Consider the following 17,411-nt stretch of genomic DNA (forward strand, 5'->3'; position numbering starts at 1 on the left):
CCAAATCAGGCATTATACAGTGCATTTTCCATTACCTTTTGATAAAACGATTTAAATCACTGAAGATGTAAAGAAACAGTCAGAAAAAGTGCCGCGTGTATTGAAGATCAATAAAGAGAAACAAAAATGGCTAAATGTGTAATCAGTACTGTCATTATAAAAGTAGCTGATCTATAGATATTTCTCTATTCGCTGAATGAAAAAAGTAGAAATCACAGAAAAATTGCAGTTCAGCTCAAAACCTGCAGTGCTTGACATATAATTGAAACTCACATGCATGAAAAGAGGGAAAAAGTTAACTGTAAATGATAATGTAATGCTGTTACCGCTTGTGTTAAAAATGCACTTTAATCATTTATTACAATAAAATTGAGACATAATTGCGATGCATGTTTGACAACATTCATGGGTCAAACTATGAGAGTGTGTGTGTGACTTACCCATGTGCACACACACACATAAACACACAATAATAATTGTGGGTGCAGTTTGTGTCGCAGTGGATGATCACTCATCTGCAGTTCAAACATCTCTGACACTTGCGTCTGTGTGTGACATCCGTGAGTAATGACACATGTGTAAAAGGGATGTCAGGAAATAGGAACAGACAAAAGGTGGGCAGGAGATGAATTAATCTCATTTTATCCAAACCACTACTGACAGCTGGATTATAGATCCACAAGAAGCAAAATGTCAGTTTAACAACACACTTTCACATCATACAGTGTGTGTGTGTGTGTGTGTGTGTGATTGAGATCAATAGCTAGATTCATATTTTACAGCACAATCATAAATGTTACAACTCAAATATTGCTCTTTCATAGCTCAGGAGCACAGCTTGATGGAGTTCTTAGTTGTGTTTCGTGTAAATATAAACTTAATCTGAGATGTTTCTCCTAAAATTGCTCAGGAGAAATAAACAATTGAGAGTGTTATTCTTGAAACAAACGAAGAGTATAGAGATGCAAATAAATGTAGAATGTGGTGGTAAAATTTGATGAGAAATGTTTCATATTGTGATCTGCAATAATATTGACTTTTGATTGCAGACTTGACAAATCTGAGCTCAGTTTGACACATGTTGATTGCATCCCTCTTTGGATGTTAGGGTGGTGGGTGTACAAGGCATGTGGGCTTGGTTTGGGTGATGTTTGGGGGCAGTCACCATGGAAACTCTGATTGAGTTGAGGAAAGACTCTGAAGATCAGAGATGGATCAAAGAAAGATCAGAAATCTCACAAAGTATGGATGTTGTCTCTTCATGTATATATATATACATACGTATATATATATATACTAAAAAATGTTGGGAAATTTCAACTCGACATTGGGTAAAAAAATGCACAAACCTAAATGTTAGGTTAAATTAACACATCAAATTATTTATATTTGATCCAACAATAGGTTCTAAAACAACCCGGCATTTTGGGTTAAAACAACCAAACCAAGTGTAAATCCTAACCCAACGGTTGGGTTTGTCCATTTTTGACCCAAGACTGGGTTGAAAATAACCCAACATTTTTATAGTGTTCAGAGATGACAGGACTATTTATGCCACTGCACGTATACAACCAAATACTGTACCATCACAATAAGGATGGATCACCTGACTAATCATATGCTGCACCAACCAATCAATAATTCTCTGAAGGGATTCCAGAAAAACACTGCAACAACATTACAGCTATGAAACAATGAAGTGATATCACCCAGTTAAATTCGGCGGTGGAGTTTCAGATGAACAGACTGACAGACAAGAGATGAAGAAAATATTTAAAACAATCAGTGGATTGCAACAGCATTGCTGCTTAATTGAGCTTAAAAAAATCCATTCTTGTGAATGCTGAAGAATCAATTCTTTATGGTTTACGTTTACAATCTGTAATGTCAAACAAAATACATGGAAAAGAGAGAAGAGAGAGAGAGAGAGAGAGAGAGAGAGAGAGAGAGAGAGAGAGAGAGAGAGAGAGAGAGAGAGAGAGAGAGAGAGAGAGAGAGAGAGAGAGAGAGAGAGAGAGAGAGAGAGAGAGAGAGAGAGAGAGAGAGAGAGAGAGAGAGAGAGAGAGAGAGAGAGAGAGAGAGAGAGAGAGAGAGAGAGAGAGAGAGAGAGAGAGAGAGAGAGAGAGAGAGAGAGAGAGAGAGAGAGAGAGAGAGAGAGAGAGAGAGAGAGAGAGAAATGTTTGAGTACCAAATGTGTCTTGTTATCTCAGTAAGTCATCTTGTCATGTGAATTGATTAACAAATGTTTTGTTTTACATCACAGATTTTCGTTTTAATGAAGATGATTTACAGGATCTTATTAAAATGTCACATGTTGTATTGGCCTACATGGGGTTCACATCAGTTTGCTACATGTTAATGACACTTTCAGACATAAGAGTTTACACCCGAGGATTCTGGGTAGTTCCAGAAGTGCTAACACGCGAAAGCCCCAATTCTCATATGACCAATTCTAAACCTCATGCAATCTAAATGACAGCACACCTCTTAATAGCCACACAATTGAAAGCAAAATTATTCACCCTCATGGGAAACATGTATGAGTTTCTTTCTTCTTCAGAACACAAAAGAAGATATTTTGAAGAGTGTGTGGCAACCAAACAACACTGAAGCACATTGACTTCCATTGTATGAACACAAAACCAATTCTCAAAATATATTTTTTCTTCTGTTTCACTGAAGAAACTGTCACATACCGGTTTTGAACCACATGAGGGGGAATACTGTTAGTGACGAAAAAATATATTTTTACATTAACGTATTTAATTAAACTAAGACACATAAGAAAAATCACAATCTTTGACTTTTTTGAAAGGAAATTCAGGATAATATCATCGGCTCTGACATTTGGTCCTGAAGGACAGATGTGCGCAGACATCCAGCACCTGTGTCACACATCTGTCCCAGCATTCCCATGGGAACATCTAACGGGATGACACCAGGAGAGAACAGGAAGGGTCCCAGAGCATCTCCTCTAGTGTCAAACAGCTGTCTGATCTATAAGAGCCATACTGTATGCCTTCAAACAAGTCTCTTCGCATCAAATTTCTCTTCTCTTGCTTGGAGATTTGAGGTATGAGTGCTTAATTTTTTAAGGTCTATTTTTTATTAAACACACAGACGTGCTTTTTATATTTATTCTATCATCATACGTCACTGGCACCAGAAGGACATCTCCAGGGGTCTTTCATAGACAGATTTGATTTATTTGACTATTAAAAAACTTTAATTGACTTCACTGTGGCCATTTATCTTTCACGTCTCCTTGTGAGCACATTGATGAGAACATGACCAACTCCAGTGATTTTATTGGTCAGCTTATTATATTAAGATGATACTCAACATTATATATCCTCGAAGCCTCATGAAACACTGCAGTTCCATCGAATAATGAAATGCATAGTAGAAAACTGGATGAGTAACATTTTTTTTATACTGAACTTGGTCAAAACAGAAGTGTTACTTACTGGACCGAAAACCGCCATACATAACAACTAAGAATACTGCTTAACTATTGACGGATGCTCCATAAAATCCTCGTCGTCAGCTAAGAATCTTGCGTTGTATTCGATAGTAATCTGTCATTTGAGAGCCATGTCGCAAGCACCTGTAAAATTGCATTTTTCCATTTTAAGAATATATCTGAACTACGTCATATGCTGTCACTGTCATATGCAGAGAAATTAATTCATGCATTCATGACATCAAGACTAGATAGCTGTAATGCACTTTTAGGTGGTTGCCCTGCAGGCCTATTACAAAAACTGCAACTGGTTCAAAATGCGGCAGCTCGAGTTCTTACAAGTACAAAAAAGTATGAGCATATAACCACGGTTCTGTCAACCTTGCACTGGTTACCTATAAAGCATCGCTTTAACTGTACTATCTTAATTATTATTTATAAAGCCCTACATGGTCTAGCCCCGCAGTATTTAGATGAACTTCTATTGTATTACAGTCCTCCACGTGCATTACGCTCTCAGGCGTCCTGTCAGTTGGTAATACCTAGAATTTCAAAATCAAGTGCAGGTGGTAGATCCTTTTCTTATCTAGCGCCTAAACTTTGGAATATTCTTCCCTGCACTGTCCGGGAGGCAGACACACTCTGTCAGTTTAAATCTAAACTAAATCGACTAAAGACGCATCTTTTTAATCTTGCATACACTACACTTCCATAATTTAAATCCTCAAAGGGGTTTAGGCTGCATTATTTAGATCAACCGGAACCAGGAACACATCAAACAACAACTGATGTACTTGTTGCATCAAAGAGTGCAGAACTGTACTCTACTCTCAGCCAGTCTTGTCTCTTTGTTCCAAGGTTACCGCAGGATGCAGTTCATGCCCAGACCTGATGGCAGAGCTGAGAATGGGAAGCGGTGACCTGACAAGAGCTGCGATGATAGAGCTGGATAAAGGACGTGGCGACTTGACACGATTTCACAACAAAATTTCAAAAGCTATTAGATTGTTAATGATAATCTTAAATCTATAATTTACCTTATTAGTAAGTTTATTTATTTTTTATTTAGCCTTGTTGTGCAAGAACTGTCGAGCTTGTGCAGAGGCAGCAGCTTTTGCCAGAGGGGAACTGGAGTTTTTTTTTTCGATTGGAGTTTTGGGTTCCTCGCCACCGTTTGCATACTGTTTTACACTATTTGCCTGGCTGGGGGGGCTGCTTTATAATTCAGAAGTTTTACATTATTATTATTGCATATAGGAATTTATAGTCTGTGTAATATTTGACCTGTGGTTCTATCTCCTTTATCTTAAATGTGTGCTTTCACTGTGCGTGTGTGCGAGTGTGTTTGCATGTGTGTGTCTATGTCGATGTGTGTAAGTATGTATGCACATTGTGTCATGACTCTGGGTTCGCTGTGTCCGTTTCTGCCTGCGTGGCATTGCTTTGTTTCATGTCGAACACGTGGGGAGTTGTTTGACAGTTTGCCGCGTGTTCGGTGTCCGCGTCACCAGCCCCGCCCTCGTGTCTCCCTCACTGGTATTCCCTCACTCATCTCTGATCACCCTGACACCTGTAGCGAGTTTCGCCAGCGCTTCACGCTTGCGGGTTGCGCTGCGCAGCTGTTGCTCATTGTATTGTGATAGGTTTCCTCATTTATTCCCTCGTGTTTTGATGTTCTTTGTCAGTCCGTTGAATGTGTTTGCTTACAACTTAGTGCTGACTCCTTGTCTAGTCCTGTCGTCTGTTTCTAGCATATTGCTCTTGCTAAACATTCTAGTTGTTCTTTTTCCAAGTCTAGTTAGTTCAGATATCTAGTTTGTTTTGCTTCCTGTTATTTTTTCGGTTGAACTCCTCTATTTCTAGTTCCCCGCCGGCGCTCCAATTATCCCCGTAGCTCCTCCTCCAAGGAGATCCTCCACCTGTTCACGGGACCCAGTCCAGCCACTCCAGCTAAAGACCTCTGCGAGCTACCCTGCCTACCGTGAGACCTGCTTTGAGTGCTTCGTCACAGCCGCCGTCTAGATCCCGGGTCCCCCGGGTGTGACTTTCTCCCAGGCTGCAGACGCTGTCGCTTGGTGGTCTCTTCCATTGTGGTCTAGTGTTTTCCCCTTTCTAATAAAAACCTCTATTCTCACCGCACTTGGGTCTCACCTCGTTCATCCACCATGACACATTGTGTGTGTGGAGCATTTGTATGTCTGTCTTTTGTGTTGTTTTACTTGTATTCAATATGTCTCATGTACAGCTGCTTTGTAACAATGAAAATTGTAAAAAGCGCTATATAAATAAAGTTGAGTTGAGCTACATCGGTGAACTCACTCATTACTAATAATTTCACATAAATACTGTGTGCACACTGTGCAAGTACTTAAAATAATCAAGAAGATAAACACTTCTCTGCCTCTCCTAGAACAGACCACACTACTAAGAATGTGCAAAGTACTATGTTGATAAACATAAAATAGTGTGAACATGATGAAAGACCAAACATGTTTCAACATTCCCAGCACCCGCTTATATTGACTCTAGATTCAATAGAAAGACCTCCACAGATTCAGCAAAGAAGCGTTTTAATTAAGTGAATCAGCGATGATAAACAAATGCTCACAGACGACAGAGAAATAGACAGAATGAATGAACAGTTAATAGACTGCGAGGCAAAGCACACCGGGCAGATGGAGAAATTAAAAGGCAAATCTACATGCAAATAATCATCAGAATCCTGTTTCAATCCTCACTGGAGCTGCAAGAGCATCTGGATATTCATGAGAAATTATTTAAATACATAGATCGACAGACAGACAGACAGGCAAACATTTAGACAGAAAGATTGACATGTAAACACATAGACATATAGATACACAGTTAGTCAGGCAGACAGATAAACAGGCAATCAGACAAAGAAACAGATAGATACATAGACAGGAAGGCGGATGGACAGACAGACAAACTTTTAGATAGACAGAAATGCAAACAAATAAACAGACAAGCAGGCAGACAGACAAAAAAACAAACAAACAGACAGACAGGTAGATAGACAGGCAAGCAGGCAGGCAAACAGACAGTCACACAGACAGACAGGCAGACAGGTAGACAGACAAGACAGACAGACAGACAGACAGACAGACAGACAGACATCGGTGAGTTGAATCTGTGAGAGATGATGATGAATCCATGCTGCCCGTCTAGACATGAGTTGATGATGAGCTGGACACAGGTGTGATTCTCTCTTCAATAATATGCCTGTGATGTCAGGTGAAAACATCTCTCCTTCATACCATAACCTGTGTGATTACATCAGTAAAAAGACAAAGCACATGTCTTTAGCAAATTATACATTTATCATATTTAATTCATAATTAATTATTTAATTCATAATTAATTATTAAAAGAATTTGTAAGTCTGTGATTTGGAGTTTATATGCTGTGACAAACAGGATAGACTGTATAATGTAGTATGTTTCTTTTACTGGTTAATGTGGTGAAGTGTTGAGTATGTGAGAAAATAAACAACAATAATCCATACTGCAGTGCTTACAGTAATGATTTTCATAAAGTTGTCAATATTAATGTGATAGTTCACCCCAAATGTAAAATTCTGTCATCATTTACTCGGCATCATGTCATTTCGAACCTGTATGACTTTCTTTCTTCCGTAGAACACTAAAGAAGATATTTTGAAGAATGTTGATAACCCAACACCAGTGGCACCCATTGAATGCACAAAATGTTTGCTACATTTTTGCAAAGACAAATTAGAAAATGATAAAATTCTAGCTGAGTGTATGTACTCACTTAAAGGGATAGTTCGGATAAAAATGAAACTTTTGTCATCAATTACTCGCGCTCAGGTTGATATTTGGAAGAATGTCAGTAACCAAACAGCTCTCATCCCCATTGACTCCCGATGTATTTATTTTCCCTACCATGGCAGTACATGGGGTATGAGATCAGTTTGCTTACTGACATTGTTCCAGATTTCCTTTTTTGTTCAGCAGAAAAAATTAAATTGACACAGGTTTGGAACAATCTAAGGATGACAGAATTAATTTTTTTGGGCGAACTATCTTTTTAACCTTCAGTGCTTGTGTGTGTGTTTTGTCTATGGACTGTTTCTTGCTTACACCGATCATACTCTGATCTCAGATGAATTGTCTCTCCAGGTTATTGGGTCACAGTGAGACTGAAAATCTTGAAATCAATTTATTCCATTAGGAACTCAGAATCAAGGAGCAGAAAACTGACAGCAAGTTTTATGTGCTGTGAGCATGAAGCCAACATAACAATTGATGAAAGATGTAGCCAGAAGAGGGAACGCGCAAGTCCTCTCAACACATTTACGCCCCCTTGTGGCCAAAACAATGGATCACTAAGAATAATAAACTTATTGACACGTCTCTTACTTACACCGAAGAGCAGTTGACGAACACACACATGACTGCAGTGCTTCATTCCTCTCAAATAAAGACAGACAGCTGTTCACTAACACACAGAAAAAGTTCTTATAGGTATAATTTCTTACATTTTACTATTCTAAAAGCTTTTTTCCACAACAAACCTTTTGTTTGTTGAAAGTTAAAAGTTCTCCTATGGCACCATGAATATATTTTAGTATAGTTTACCTATGAGCTCATCAGGGCTAAATAATTAAAACAAAGCTGACATCACAACAATGGGAAATTTATAGCATCAATCATAGTGACAAAAAGGTTAAAAGTTAGCCAATGACCAAACAGCAAAAGCAGGAAGATATTTGAAATAGTGTGATGCAACCTAACTCAGAACACACAGATGATGTTGTGAAAGGAGCCAAGGCTGCGGCTAATTCAGAACACGTCGTCTCATCACAATAAAAACAACTGATTTGATTTAGAACATTCTATTTATTTGAGGTAGAAATATATACATACATACAAATACAGTGTGTGCAGAACTATTAAAGTGGTGATCCAGCTCCAAATCACATAAATCCTATTAAATACCGTGTCCAATCAGGTTGTGACTTAAGACGAGTCATGACAGGTAAACATTTTTGATTTTCAGATTTTAATATATTTGGCTTGTATAACATGTCTTTTTAAACAGTGACAATATAAAAATGACAATAATTTCACAATTAAATGTTTTTATATGTGTTTTGTTACTTCTATCCTCCATTTGTCAACTTGCGTAACACTTACCTAATGCATACTTTCCATATTTATTCTATGTTATGTACCAAAGGTTTTATAGAAGGATTTGTCAATAAAATGTTTTTTAGATGAACATACCATTACATACCATTTTTGGGGGGTAAATATGTGGTGATAATTACATTTTATTTGTGTTCATGGTATTAGAAAATTTCAAAATAAAAAAAGAGATTTCTGAAATCTGTTAGGTAAAAATGTGTAACACTGATATGTTATTAAAATGAAACAAAAATAACAGGTGTATCGGTTTTAAGTGTCTAGAATTTTGCTTTCTAAATATTTATAAATGTATGCATATTTAAAAGCTTATTTGCACGGGATATGTTATTTGTCCTGGCTGAAATTAGCCTAAAGTCGGTTGCATTAAAGCAGCTCAAACTAAACCCGGCCAAGATACTATGGTGATTTATTCTCCGAAGCTAGCCTGCTCCAGGACAGGTCAGACCCATTGGCCTTTGGAGATGACAATCTCATTGAGAGATACAGATTCCCAGGTGATGGACTAAGGTAAAATACAGCACAAGACGGAAGCCATGCTCTCACTGTACCACAGATGGTCTGTGGTACATTGAGATGGTTTACAAGTGGGAGCTTCCTTTATTCTGTTGGGGATGTAGAGAATCTCAATAAGGGACCATTTACCGCACAATAAGTTTGTCTGGCGCTGAAGTCATTCAGCAACATATTTATCACCTTCCCAGGCCACAGAAGACCCCTCTACATCAAGGAGGAGTTTTACAAGATTGCAAGTAACCTCAATTTCAATGTGGAACCATTAGTTTCTAATTTGATCAGTCACATCTGTCTCTCCAGGTGCTTTGCATGAAGTGTTCTGACAGTTTGTGAAGAAATGTCAATTAGCACAGCAGGATTTGTGCATAATGTAGATTTACTGTGGCCAATACTCACAATGTCACCAGAATGCTTAGGAGACTGTGCAGCATCTGGGTCCTGTTACACATGTTTTCTATTCGCACCACATCACTGACTTCATATCCTTTATTTAAATTGCAAAAGACAAATAAGCCCTAAACAAATTGATTACTAAAATTAAATAACTTTTATACCCGCTACCGCCTACAGCCTCTCCACATTAAAATTTTGGGCCCCTTCAATAAACATTTCGACGTGAAATCATTCTCGAACTGTTTTATTTAAGGGCTTCATTTAACCGTGTCCTTGTTTTGTTTTGAATGTATGGTCAATGTATAAATGAGCTAATAAAAATGATCCAATTTCCTCCCGATTGTCGCGCCTGTTCATTGTGTATTCCCCACCAGTGGGGACCGCCCCGCACTTTGAGAAACTTGCAAACAAATGTTGAGAACTTTGCATTTGTGAAAATACGCTTTACTTTCACTTGCTTGGTAGAGATTGGTTAAAACACAATCGTATAAGATCTTGAGTGAACAGAATTCCCCCTGTTTGTAATTTGATCGAGGAACAACAAATTCTGACTGCCGGTTTACAGAGTATATAAGACTAAACACACGACTCTTAGAGAGTCTACTTGTAGCAGGATGGCGGGAAGTACCACCAATAAAAGGCCTTGTTGAGAATAGTTCTTACATTGCAAAGGTGTATTCTCCGAAAGCAGCCTTGCAAAAACAATTTGAAATTGGACGCGGTGGTTGTCAGTTGAGTTATTAAAACCAACTGCCAACTAAAAACAAAGTTGATAAGCAAAAATCTTATAGCATGTTCATACTAAATGCAACATTGTGTACAGTGGCAATAATTAATCTTCACGCTTCAGCAATGTCACTCAAGAAAGACTCTAGCTTCTATTAAAACACCACTTACCACATATGCATTGCAGTAACTGCCAGAGAAGCAATGTCATTAACATGTAGTTCTTCACAAACTACATGAGTCTTTGCCACAATGAGTCTTAACTTGATCAAGTCAACATCATTGATTCTTGGAAACAAAGTCAACCAAATCTAATTAAGAAGAATTTGCAGTTTGTGTGAAGTTAAGCTCACAAACAAAGTTCCACACCATTGTTCACCCATTTAACCTCAGGGTATAGGGATGTTATTTTTGGGTAGGTACAGGCTTCTTGTACCTACCATGCATTTCCTAGCAAAAAAAAAAAATCAGTAAAAGTACTGCAAGTACTCACATACTTTAAAAAGGCTTGGAGTGACAAATCAGAACCATAAAATGGCAAACATGTAAATGAGAGATGTAAGACTTCCTGAAGGACGACCACTTCTAGACCATGTATAAATCAGTTAAAAGGCTTTATTCATTACATGACCATTTCAAATTACAGTCGACCAAAGCCAAATTCCTTCACATTCAGGGGCCCAACCGATGCTTGCTCCCACCGTAGATCTATGGAGAACAGACAAGTAGTGAGAAACTTCCAAGACCATAATCAGAATCACTTAGTTAGTCCGTGCGTTTACCCGTACCTCCAAGAACCTGATCGCTTGCACTACTGCTGCTGCTACAGGTGGAGTCACAGCAGCCACACACCTGATCAGATTCATCCACAGACACCCAGCTGCCAAACAAAGACACATCCTCAATGATAAACGTCAACCTACTGACCCAGTAAAGGCTGTTTGGGGGCAACATACCCATTAGGGGAGAACGAGCAGGCCTTCTGCTCAGAATTTGTTGCAGTGGCTACAGGAACCGCCTTCAAAATGCATGTGATGTAGACCTGTAAAGGCAAGAGGGTTAGGGTTTCCAAACAATGCACTAGAACGTACTCAAAACCAAGGCAAATACATACCAGCCCACTGTTCACTTGCTCGAACCTGAAAGCCTCCAGCTGAAACTGCAGCTTATCAATTTGAGTTCGAGGCAGGTAGCGAGAGCTCGAGCCTGTGTACTTTGCATCAACCAGGCACCTGGTGAAGAAACCAGTTAAACACAGTGGAATGCTTCTAGGATAGGCTGGGTAAATGTCTTACCCATTATTCTCAATGAAAGAGTATTTGGGAGCGGAGTTCACATCAGGGGACGCAGTGGCTACGCAACGATCCACAAACACACGGAGAGGTACATGGTTGTACGTCTTCACAGAGGCCTCAATATTCACAATGTCACCGAGGAAATACTGATTTGAAGGCCTCTCAAACTGCCACTCATCTGTTTCAAGGAAAGAAAATTGATAAGGTCTACAAAATTAGGTTGAAACGACATAATACATACATACCAGTCATAAGCTTGAGGGAGAAGACCAACCGCTCTTCAGCAACCTTAGTAGCTGCATATGGTAACCAAGTGGGCACCAGGACATTGCTGCTCACATTATGCATTCTGTAGATTATAGAAAAAGGTTGGTCACCGCAAGAGCTTTCACTACACGCATGATAATGCATCCACCTTGAACCCAGAACCGTACCTTGGATAGTGACACTCAATACTGACCACAGCACCACTACTCCTGACAATAGGAACACCATTTGAAAACTCTTGGGGAGTATAGACAAGGGAGAAGACATAAACAAGTTCATCTTCGGTCACCTAAAGAAACAAGAATGTTACTGAAGAATTTTCAAAACTAAAAATCACTTTTGGTAAGGATCAATCTTCTCACCGTTAACATGCTGCCACATCCATGCAGTTCTGATTCGAAGAGGAGAACTCTAGCATTATTGTCCTGCCCTGTTGGTCCACAGCCTCCCAGTGCAAAACCAGAAGCCATTAGTAGTTGTCCAGTCCCAAAGAAGTCCTCCATCACTTCCACATACACGGAATTCTCGCCGCACTGAGCCCCTACACTATTGGGAGACAAAGGGTTCCGCAGCTCAAAAGGAATCTCTGGCTGGACAGGTTCTTCTGGTAGGCTTGGAAAGGTCCACATCAGTTTTCCCATGGGACCCTGCAAAAGCTGTTTAGACTGAACACCAAGAGGATCTTGACCAGGCTTGCCACCAACCACACCAGGAGTCTGCATTGAAAACTGAGAAGGAAATCTCTGTGGCACAAGCATGGGGTTGTTGGTTTGTGGAGACGGAGGCATTCTGGTTTCACTTTGCTGAGTAACTTGCATTTGAGACCAAGGCCTAAATGTACTAGGTTTCTGTGTTTGAGCTGATCTTCCTCGCCATTGTGCATCAGACAAGCCAAATGCAAGCACCAGCACCAAACCTACTCCAGCTTGCCACAGCACCTTCATTGCTGTACTTGAGTTTCCGTGACCCATTAGAAGCCCAGCATAAAAATTTATACATCTGGAAATCAGGATGGCTCCGCTCCTCTAGTGATTGGCGTAATGCTATTCCAGACATGTTCATTTACCTATCCAGCTTGCAACAGGTGGATGTTGTTGGACATTTAGTACGCAGATGGAAATCGGGATGTTGGTACTTTGTAGTAAGAGCTAATCTTGCTTTGTAAATGAGGCCTATACCACACGTACACGGGTATACTGAATCCGAAATGGCATACTTCCTTACTATACAGAGGGCAAATCGCAGTTGGCAAACGACTATGGCTTATCGTCTGTATTCCCAAAACAGTATGCGAGAAATACCCGGTGGATGACTGTTCTCGCCGCCTTTGTCCGAATAAGTCTGCTTACATACGATGTAGTAGAAGAAAACAGTACTTGGAAAGAGTAGCATGTCAGAGTGGTCAGTATTCATAAAAGAGAAGGCGAGAAATTCTCGGATGGCTTACTGGTGACGCCCAGATTCCGATGCACTCAGCGACAGATACTTTAGATACTTGTTTATGACTATATCCCATGAGCCCACGGGACAGAATACCAGACAGGACTGCAAAACAGTCTCAGCAGACTTTCATGTACAATTCAACATGTTGTTAATTATTGTAAAGCTAATGTAACATACACATTGACATGAACATTTGTTCTTAAATTGACCGTGTTTTATGATGTGCCTTGATTTCAATTCATAGCATTACAAAGCATTAATCAAATCAAATCAAATCTCTTTATTGTCACTCAACCATATACGCAGGTGCAACAGTAGGTGAAAAACTTGGGTGCAGTTCCAACCAACATGGCAGTATGACAGACATTTCTTGTACACATTTACACAGTAAACATTTCTGTACAAGTTATACACCAGAATACAACAAATGACACGTAATATACATAATAATCATACACAGCAGCAAATGTACACAATGTGCTAAATAAATAGCAGCGAATGAAAACACACAATGTGCGTAGTGTGCAGTGATTCATATGTTTTGTGTATTAAAGTATGACAATGAATAAAATTGCGCGTGTTAGTGGGTGATAAAGTGCAGTGCTAATGAGTGGATTGTGAAAGTCAAGAGTTTAAGAGTCTGAATGCTTGGGGAAAGAAGCTGTCACGTAGTCTGCTGTAGCGGGTTCTGATGTTGCGGTATCTCTTTCCTGATGAAAGGAATGAGAACAGACCATGACTCGGGTGGCTAGTGTCTCTAGTAATCCTCCTCGCTTTTTTCACACACCGTCTGGTGTAAATGTCCTGGAGGAAGGGAAGCTCACCTCCGACGGTGTGCTTGGCAGTTTGTACCACTTTCTGTAGGGCTTTCCGGTTGAGAGCGGTGCTGTTACCGTACCAGGCAGTGATGCAGCCAGTTAGGATACTCTCTATTGTGCCGGTGTAGAATCGAGTGAGGATGTGGCGATTCAGACCAAACTTCCTCAGCCGTCTCAGGAAGAAGAGACGTTGGTGAGCCTTCTTCAATACGACTTCGGTGTGAGTGGTCCATGTGAGCTCCTCTGTGATGTTGACACCAAGGAACTTGTAACTGTTGACTCGCTCCACTGGTGCCCCATTGATGGTGATAGGACTGTGTTCTCTGTCTCTCCTCCCAAAGTCCACCACCAGCTCCTTGGTCTTACTGATGTTGAGAGAGAGGTTGTGTTCATCACACCAACGTGACAGAGTCTGCACCTCTTCTCTGTAGGATGTTTCATCAGCGTCAGTGATCAGACCTACCACCGTCGCGTGGTACTATTGAGCTTACTGCAGTTCATTTACGTTTGGGTATTATATGGATATTTGCCCTTGAAATTATTCCGATTAATCAGATGGGTTTATCGGACACACTTTGGCGCAATTCAACTTTCTTATAACATTTCATAAACGAATAATAAAAAAATAAGCCCTAAACCAATTGATTAATAAATTAAAAAACGTTTATACAGCCTCTCCACATTAAAGTTTTTGTGCCCCTTCAATAAACATTTCGACGTGAAATCATTCTCGAATGCTACTCTGGTTCCATGTGACATTTTCTTCGCAGTCTGTTTTATGTAAGGCTTTCATTTAACTGTGTCCTTGTTTTGTTTTGAATGTATGGTCAATGTATAAAGGAATTAATAAAAATGACCCAATTTCCTCCCGTTTTGTCGCGCCCCACCTGTTCATTGTGTATTCCCCACCAGTTGGGACCACCCCGCACCTTGAGAAACTTGCAATCAAATGTTGAGAACTTAACATTTGTGAAAGTACGCTTGGTAGAGATTGGTCAAAACACGATCGTATAAAATCTTGAGAGTGAACAGAATTCACCGTTTGTAGCTTCCAGCAGGTCTGGAGAACAATCATTGTTAATTGATCGAGGAGGAACAACAAATTCTGACTGCCGGTTTACAGAGTATATAAGACTAAACACACGATTCTTAGAGAGTCTACTTGTAGCAGGATGGCGGGAAGTACAGGGATGGTTTGCCTTGTGGCTATTTGCGCATGGTTTTGTGCTTTCTGTCATGCCGTGCCACAGTTTAGTAATTTTCCCCAGGGACCTCAATCACCAGTCTTCCATCAAACTGAACAACAGTTTTCTCAGAAGTTTCCACTTCAGAAGCCAGTGGTGCAGTCAGAAACTCTTGACAAGTGTGCTGTAGCTGATTATGAGCAGATCCAGTGTGGACAACCTGGTATCAGTGGTGCAGAGTGTGAAGCTATAAACTGCTGCTTTAATGGACAGCAGTGCTATTATGGAATGTCAGGTAGGGGTGTTAAATCAGTGCAATGTTTCTTACCAAGCTGATTACCTGAGAACTTTCTATCTCTCGCTACAGTGACTGTCCAGTGTATAAGAGATGGTCAGTTTGTGCTGGTGGTGGCCAGAGATGTTACTTTGCCTCGGTTGAGTCTGGACACGGTCCGTCTGCTGGGTGGAAATGAAGCATCTTGTGGTCCTGTTGGTTCCACGCCTTCCTTTGCCATATACCAGTTTCCAGTCACCGCCTGTGGCACCAGCATGACGGTGAGTTTGCTGTTGATGATTTGGGTGTCTGGAACAGATTTGATGTCAATCGTGTTTTTGCTTGCAGGAGGAAAATGGCTATGTGGTGTATGAGAACAGAATGACTTCATCCTATGAAGTGGGGATTGGACCTCTTGGCTCAATCACAAGGGACAGTCAATTTGAGTAGGTCATCTGTGTTCTCTCAGTACTGTGAATTCTTGAACTGATGGAAGCTCACTGTTTGTTGTCTAGACTTCTCTTCCAGTGTAGATATTCTGCCACTGCTGTGGAAGCTCTGGTTGTTGAGGTCAACACCGTTCCAGCTCCTCCACCTGTAGCTGCTCCTGGACCCCTCAGGGTGGAGCTTAGACTGGCAAATGGCCAATGTGTCACTAAAGGATGTGCAGAAGGTAATGATGTGCTCGTCTTCAAAAAAATGCTTCTCAAGAGGAGTGGTACTTTTGTTGCACTGGTCTCAAACTCTAGCTGGGACAGTAACAATAAGTGTTCATCCTCAGGAGATGAGGCGTACACGTCCTACTACGGTGAGGATGAGTATCCAGTCACGAAGGTACTGCGAGACCCAGTGTATGTTGAGGTGCGCATTTTGGAGAGGACTGACCCGAATCTTGTCCTGATGTTGGGGCACTGTTGGGCGACATCAGCCCCTAGTCCTCTCAGTCTACCCCAGTGGGATCTTCTAGTTGATGGGTGAATAGGATCCCAAGCATTTGTCCAGATTGTGTGCTGTGAACGAGTCCTGACTGTCACTTCTGTTTTAGATGTCCTTACCAGGATGACCGTTACCTGACTGCACTGGTTCCTGAAGTTGGCTCGACTGGTCTTCAGTTCCCAACCCACTACAAGCGCTTTGTTGTGAAGATGTTCACGTTTGTGGATCCATCTTCACTGGCCCCTCTGCAGGAGACTGTATGATTTCCTTACAGCCCTTTTCCTATCCTCCAAATTGCCTTTTTGTATTTGTTGCTAAAGCTGATCTCTTTGTTGGTCAGATCTATATTCACTGTAGTACTGCGGTGTGCCACCCTGCTTCTGGTTCCTGTGAGCAGAGCTGTGCCAGGAAAAGTAGGTGTTTAACTTTGGTTTGTATACAACATCAAAAGACATCCGTCCGTTTCATCTGCCTCTCTTGTGTTCCAGGAAGGGCTGTTGCTGTAAAAAGGAGTGAAGAAACTGTGGTTTCCAGTGGAGGTGTTTTCCTTACGATGTAAATTCCATTGCTGATTTTAATAAAGTTATTACACTACACCTGTTGTCAGCATTTGTTTACACAGTGGCATTTTCTGTGAGTTTTTCCCCCAAGGACAGTTGCAGTGTTTTGAAAGGAAGCGCTGATTTTAAAAGCAACCACAGAAGGTTGACTGTCCATAGATGTGCTTCTTAACCACTTGATATCTGATGATTTCTAGCTGTACAGACCAAAGATGCATTGACTCAAGCTTGTGCAACATTTATTAACTGTCTTGATTCCCTGTGACACTTAAAACTCTGATAGGTTTGAGGAGTTTTTAGGGGTATGTGGGATGTCTTAACATTGAGTAATTGAACTTGTTCAATAC

General features: G+C 40.5%; 2 protein-coding genes across 2 annotated transcripts; one reads left to right on the plus strand and one right to left on the minus strand.

Moving 5' to 3' along the window:
- Nucleotides 1–10,927: 10,927 nt before the first annotated feature.
- Nucleotides 10,928–12,793, minus strand: LOC130428695 (zona pellucida sperm-binding protein 3-like). Its single transcript, XM_056756885.1, has 8 exons — nucleotides 12,212–12,793; nucleotides 12,017–12,138; nucleotides 11,828–11,931; nucleotides 11,583–11,760; nucleotides 11,402–11,519; nucleotides 11,244–11,329; nucleotides 11,076–11,167; nucleotides 10,928–10,995 (listed from the first exon to the last, which is right to left on the minus strand). The coding sequence occupies exons 1-8, from the start codon at nucleotides 12,791–12,793 to the stop codon at nucleotides 10,928–10,930; spliced, it is 1,350 nt and encodes a 449-aa protein (XP_056612863.1).
- Nucleotides 12,794–15,282: 2,489 nt separating this feature from the next.
- LOC130428697 (zona pellucida sperm-binding protein 4-like) lies at nucleotides 15,283–17,063 on the plus strand. Its single transcript, XM_056756887.1, has 8 exons — nucleotides 15,283–15,589; nucleotides 15,662–15,849; nucleotides 15,917–16,014; nucleotides 16,084–16,241; nucleotides 16,350–16,542; nucleotides 16,614–16,761; nucleotides 16,845–16,917; nucleotides 16,993–17,063. The coding sequence occupies exons 1-8, from the start codon at nucleotides 15,283–15,285 to the stop codon at nucleotides 17,061–17,063; spliced, it is 1,236 nt and encodes a 411-aa protein (XP_056612865.1).
- The last annotated feature ends 348 nt before the right edge of the window (nucleotides 17,064–17,411 follow it).

The sequence above is a fragment of the Triplophysa dalaica genome, chromosome 9 (assembly GCF_015846415.1).
Source record: "Triplophysa dalaica isolate WHDGS20190420 chromosome 9, ASM1584641v1, whole genome shotgun sequence".
NCBI lineage: Eukaryota > Metazoa > Chordata > Actinopteri > Cypriniformes > Nemacheilidae > Triplophysa > Triplophysa dalaica.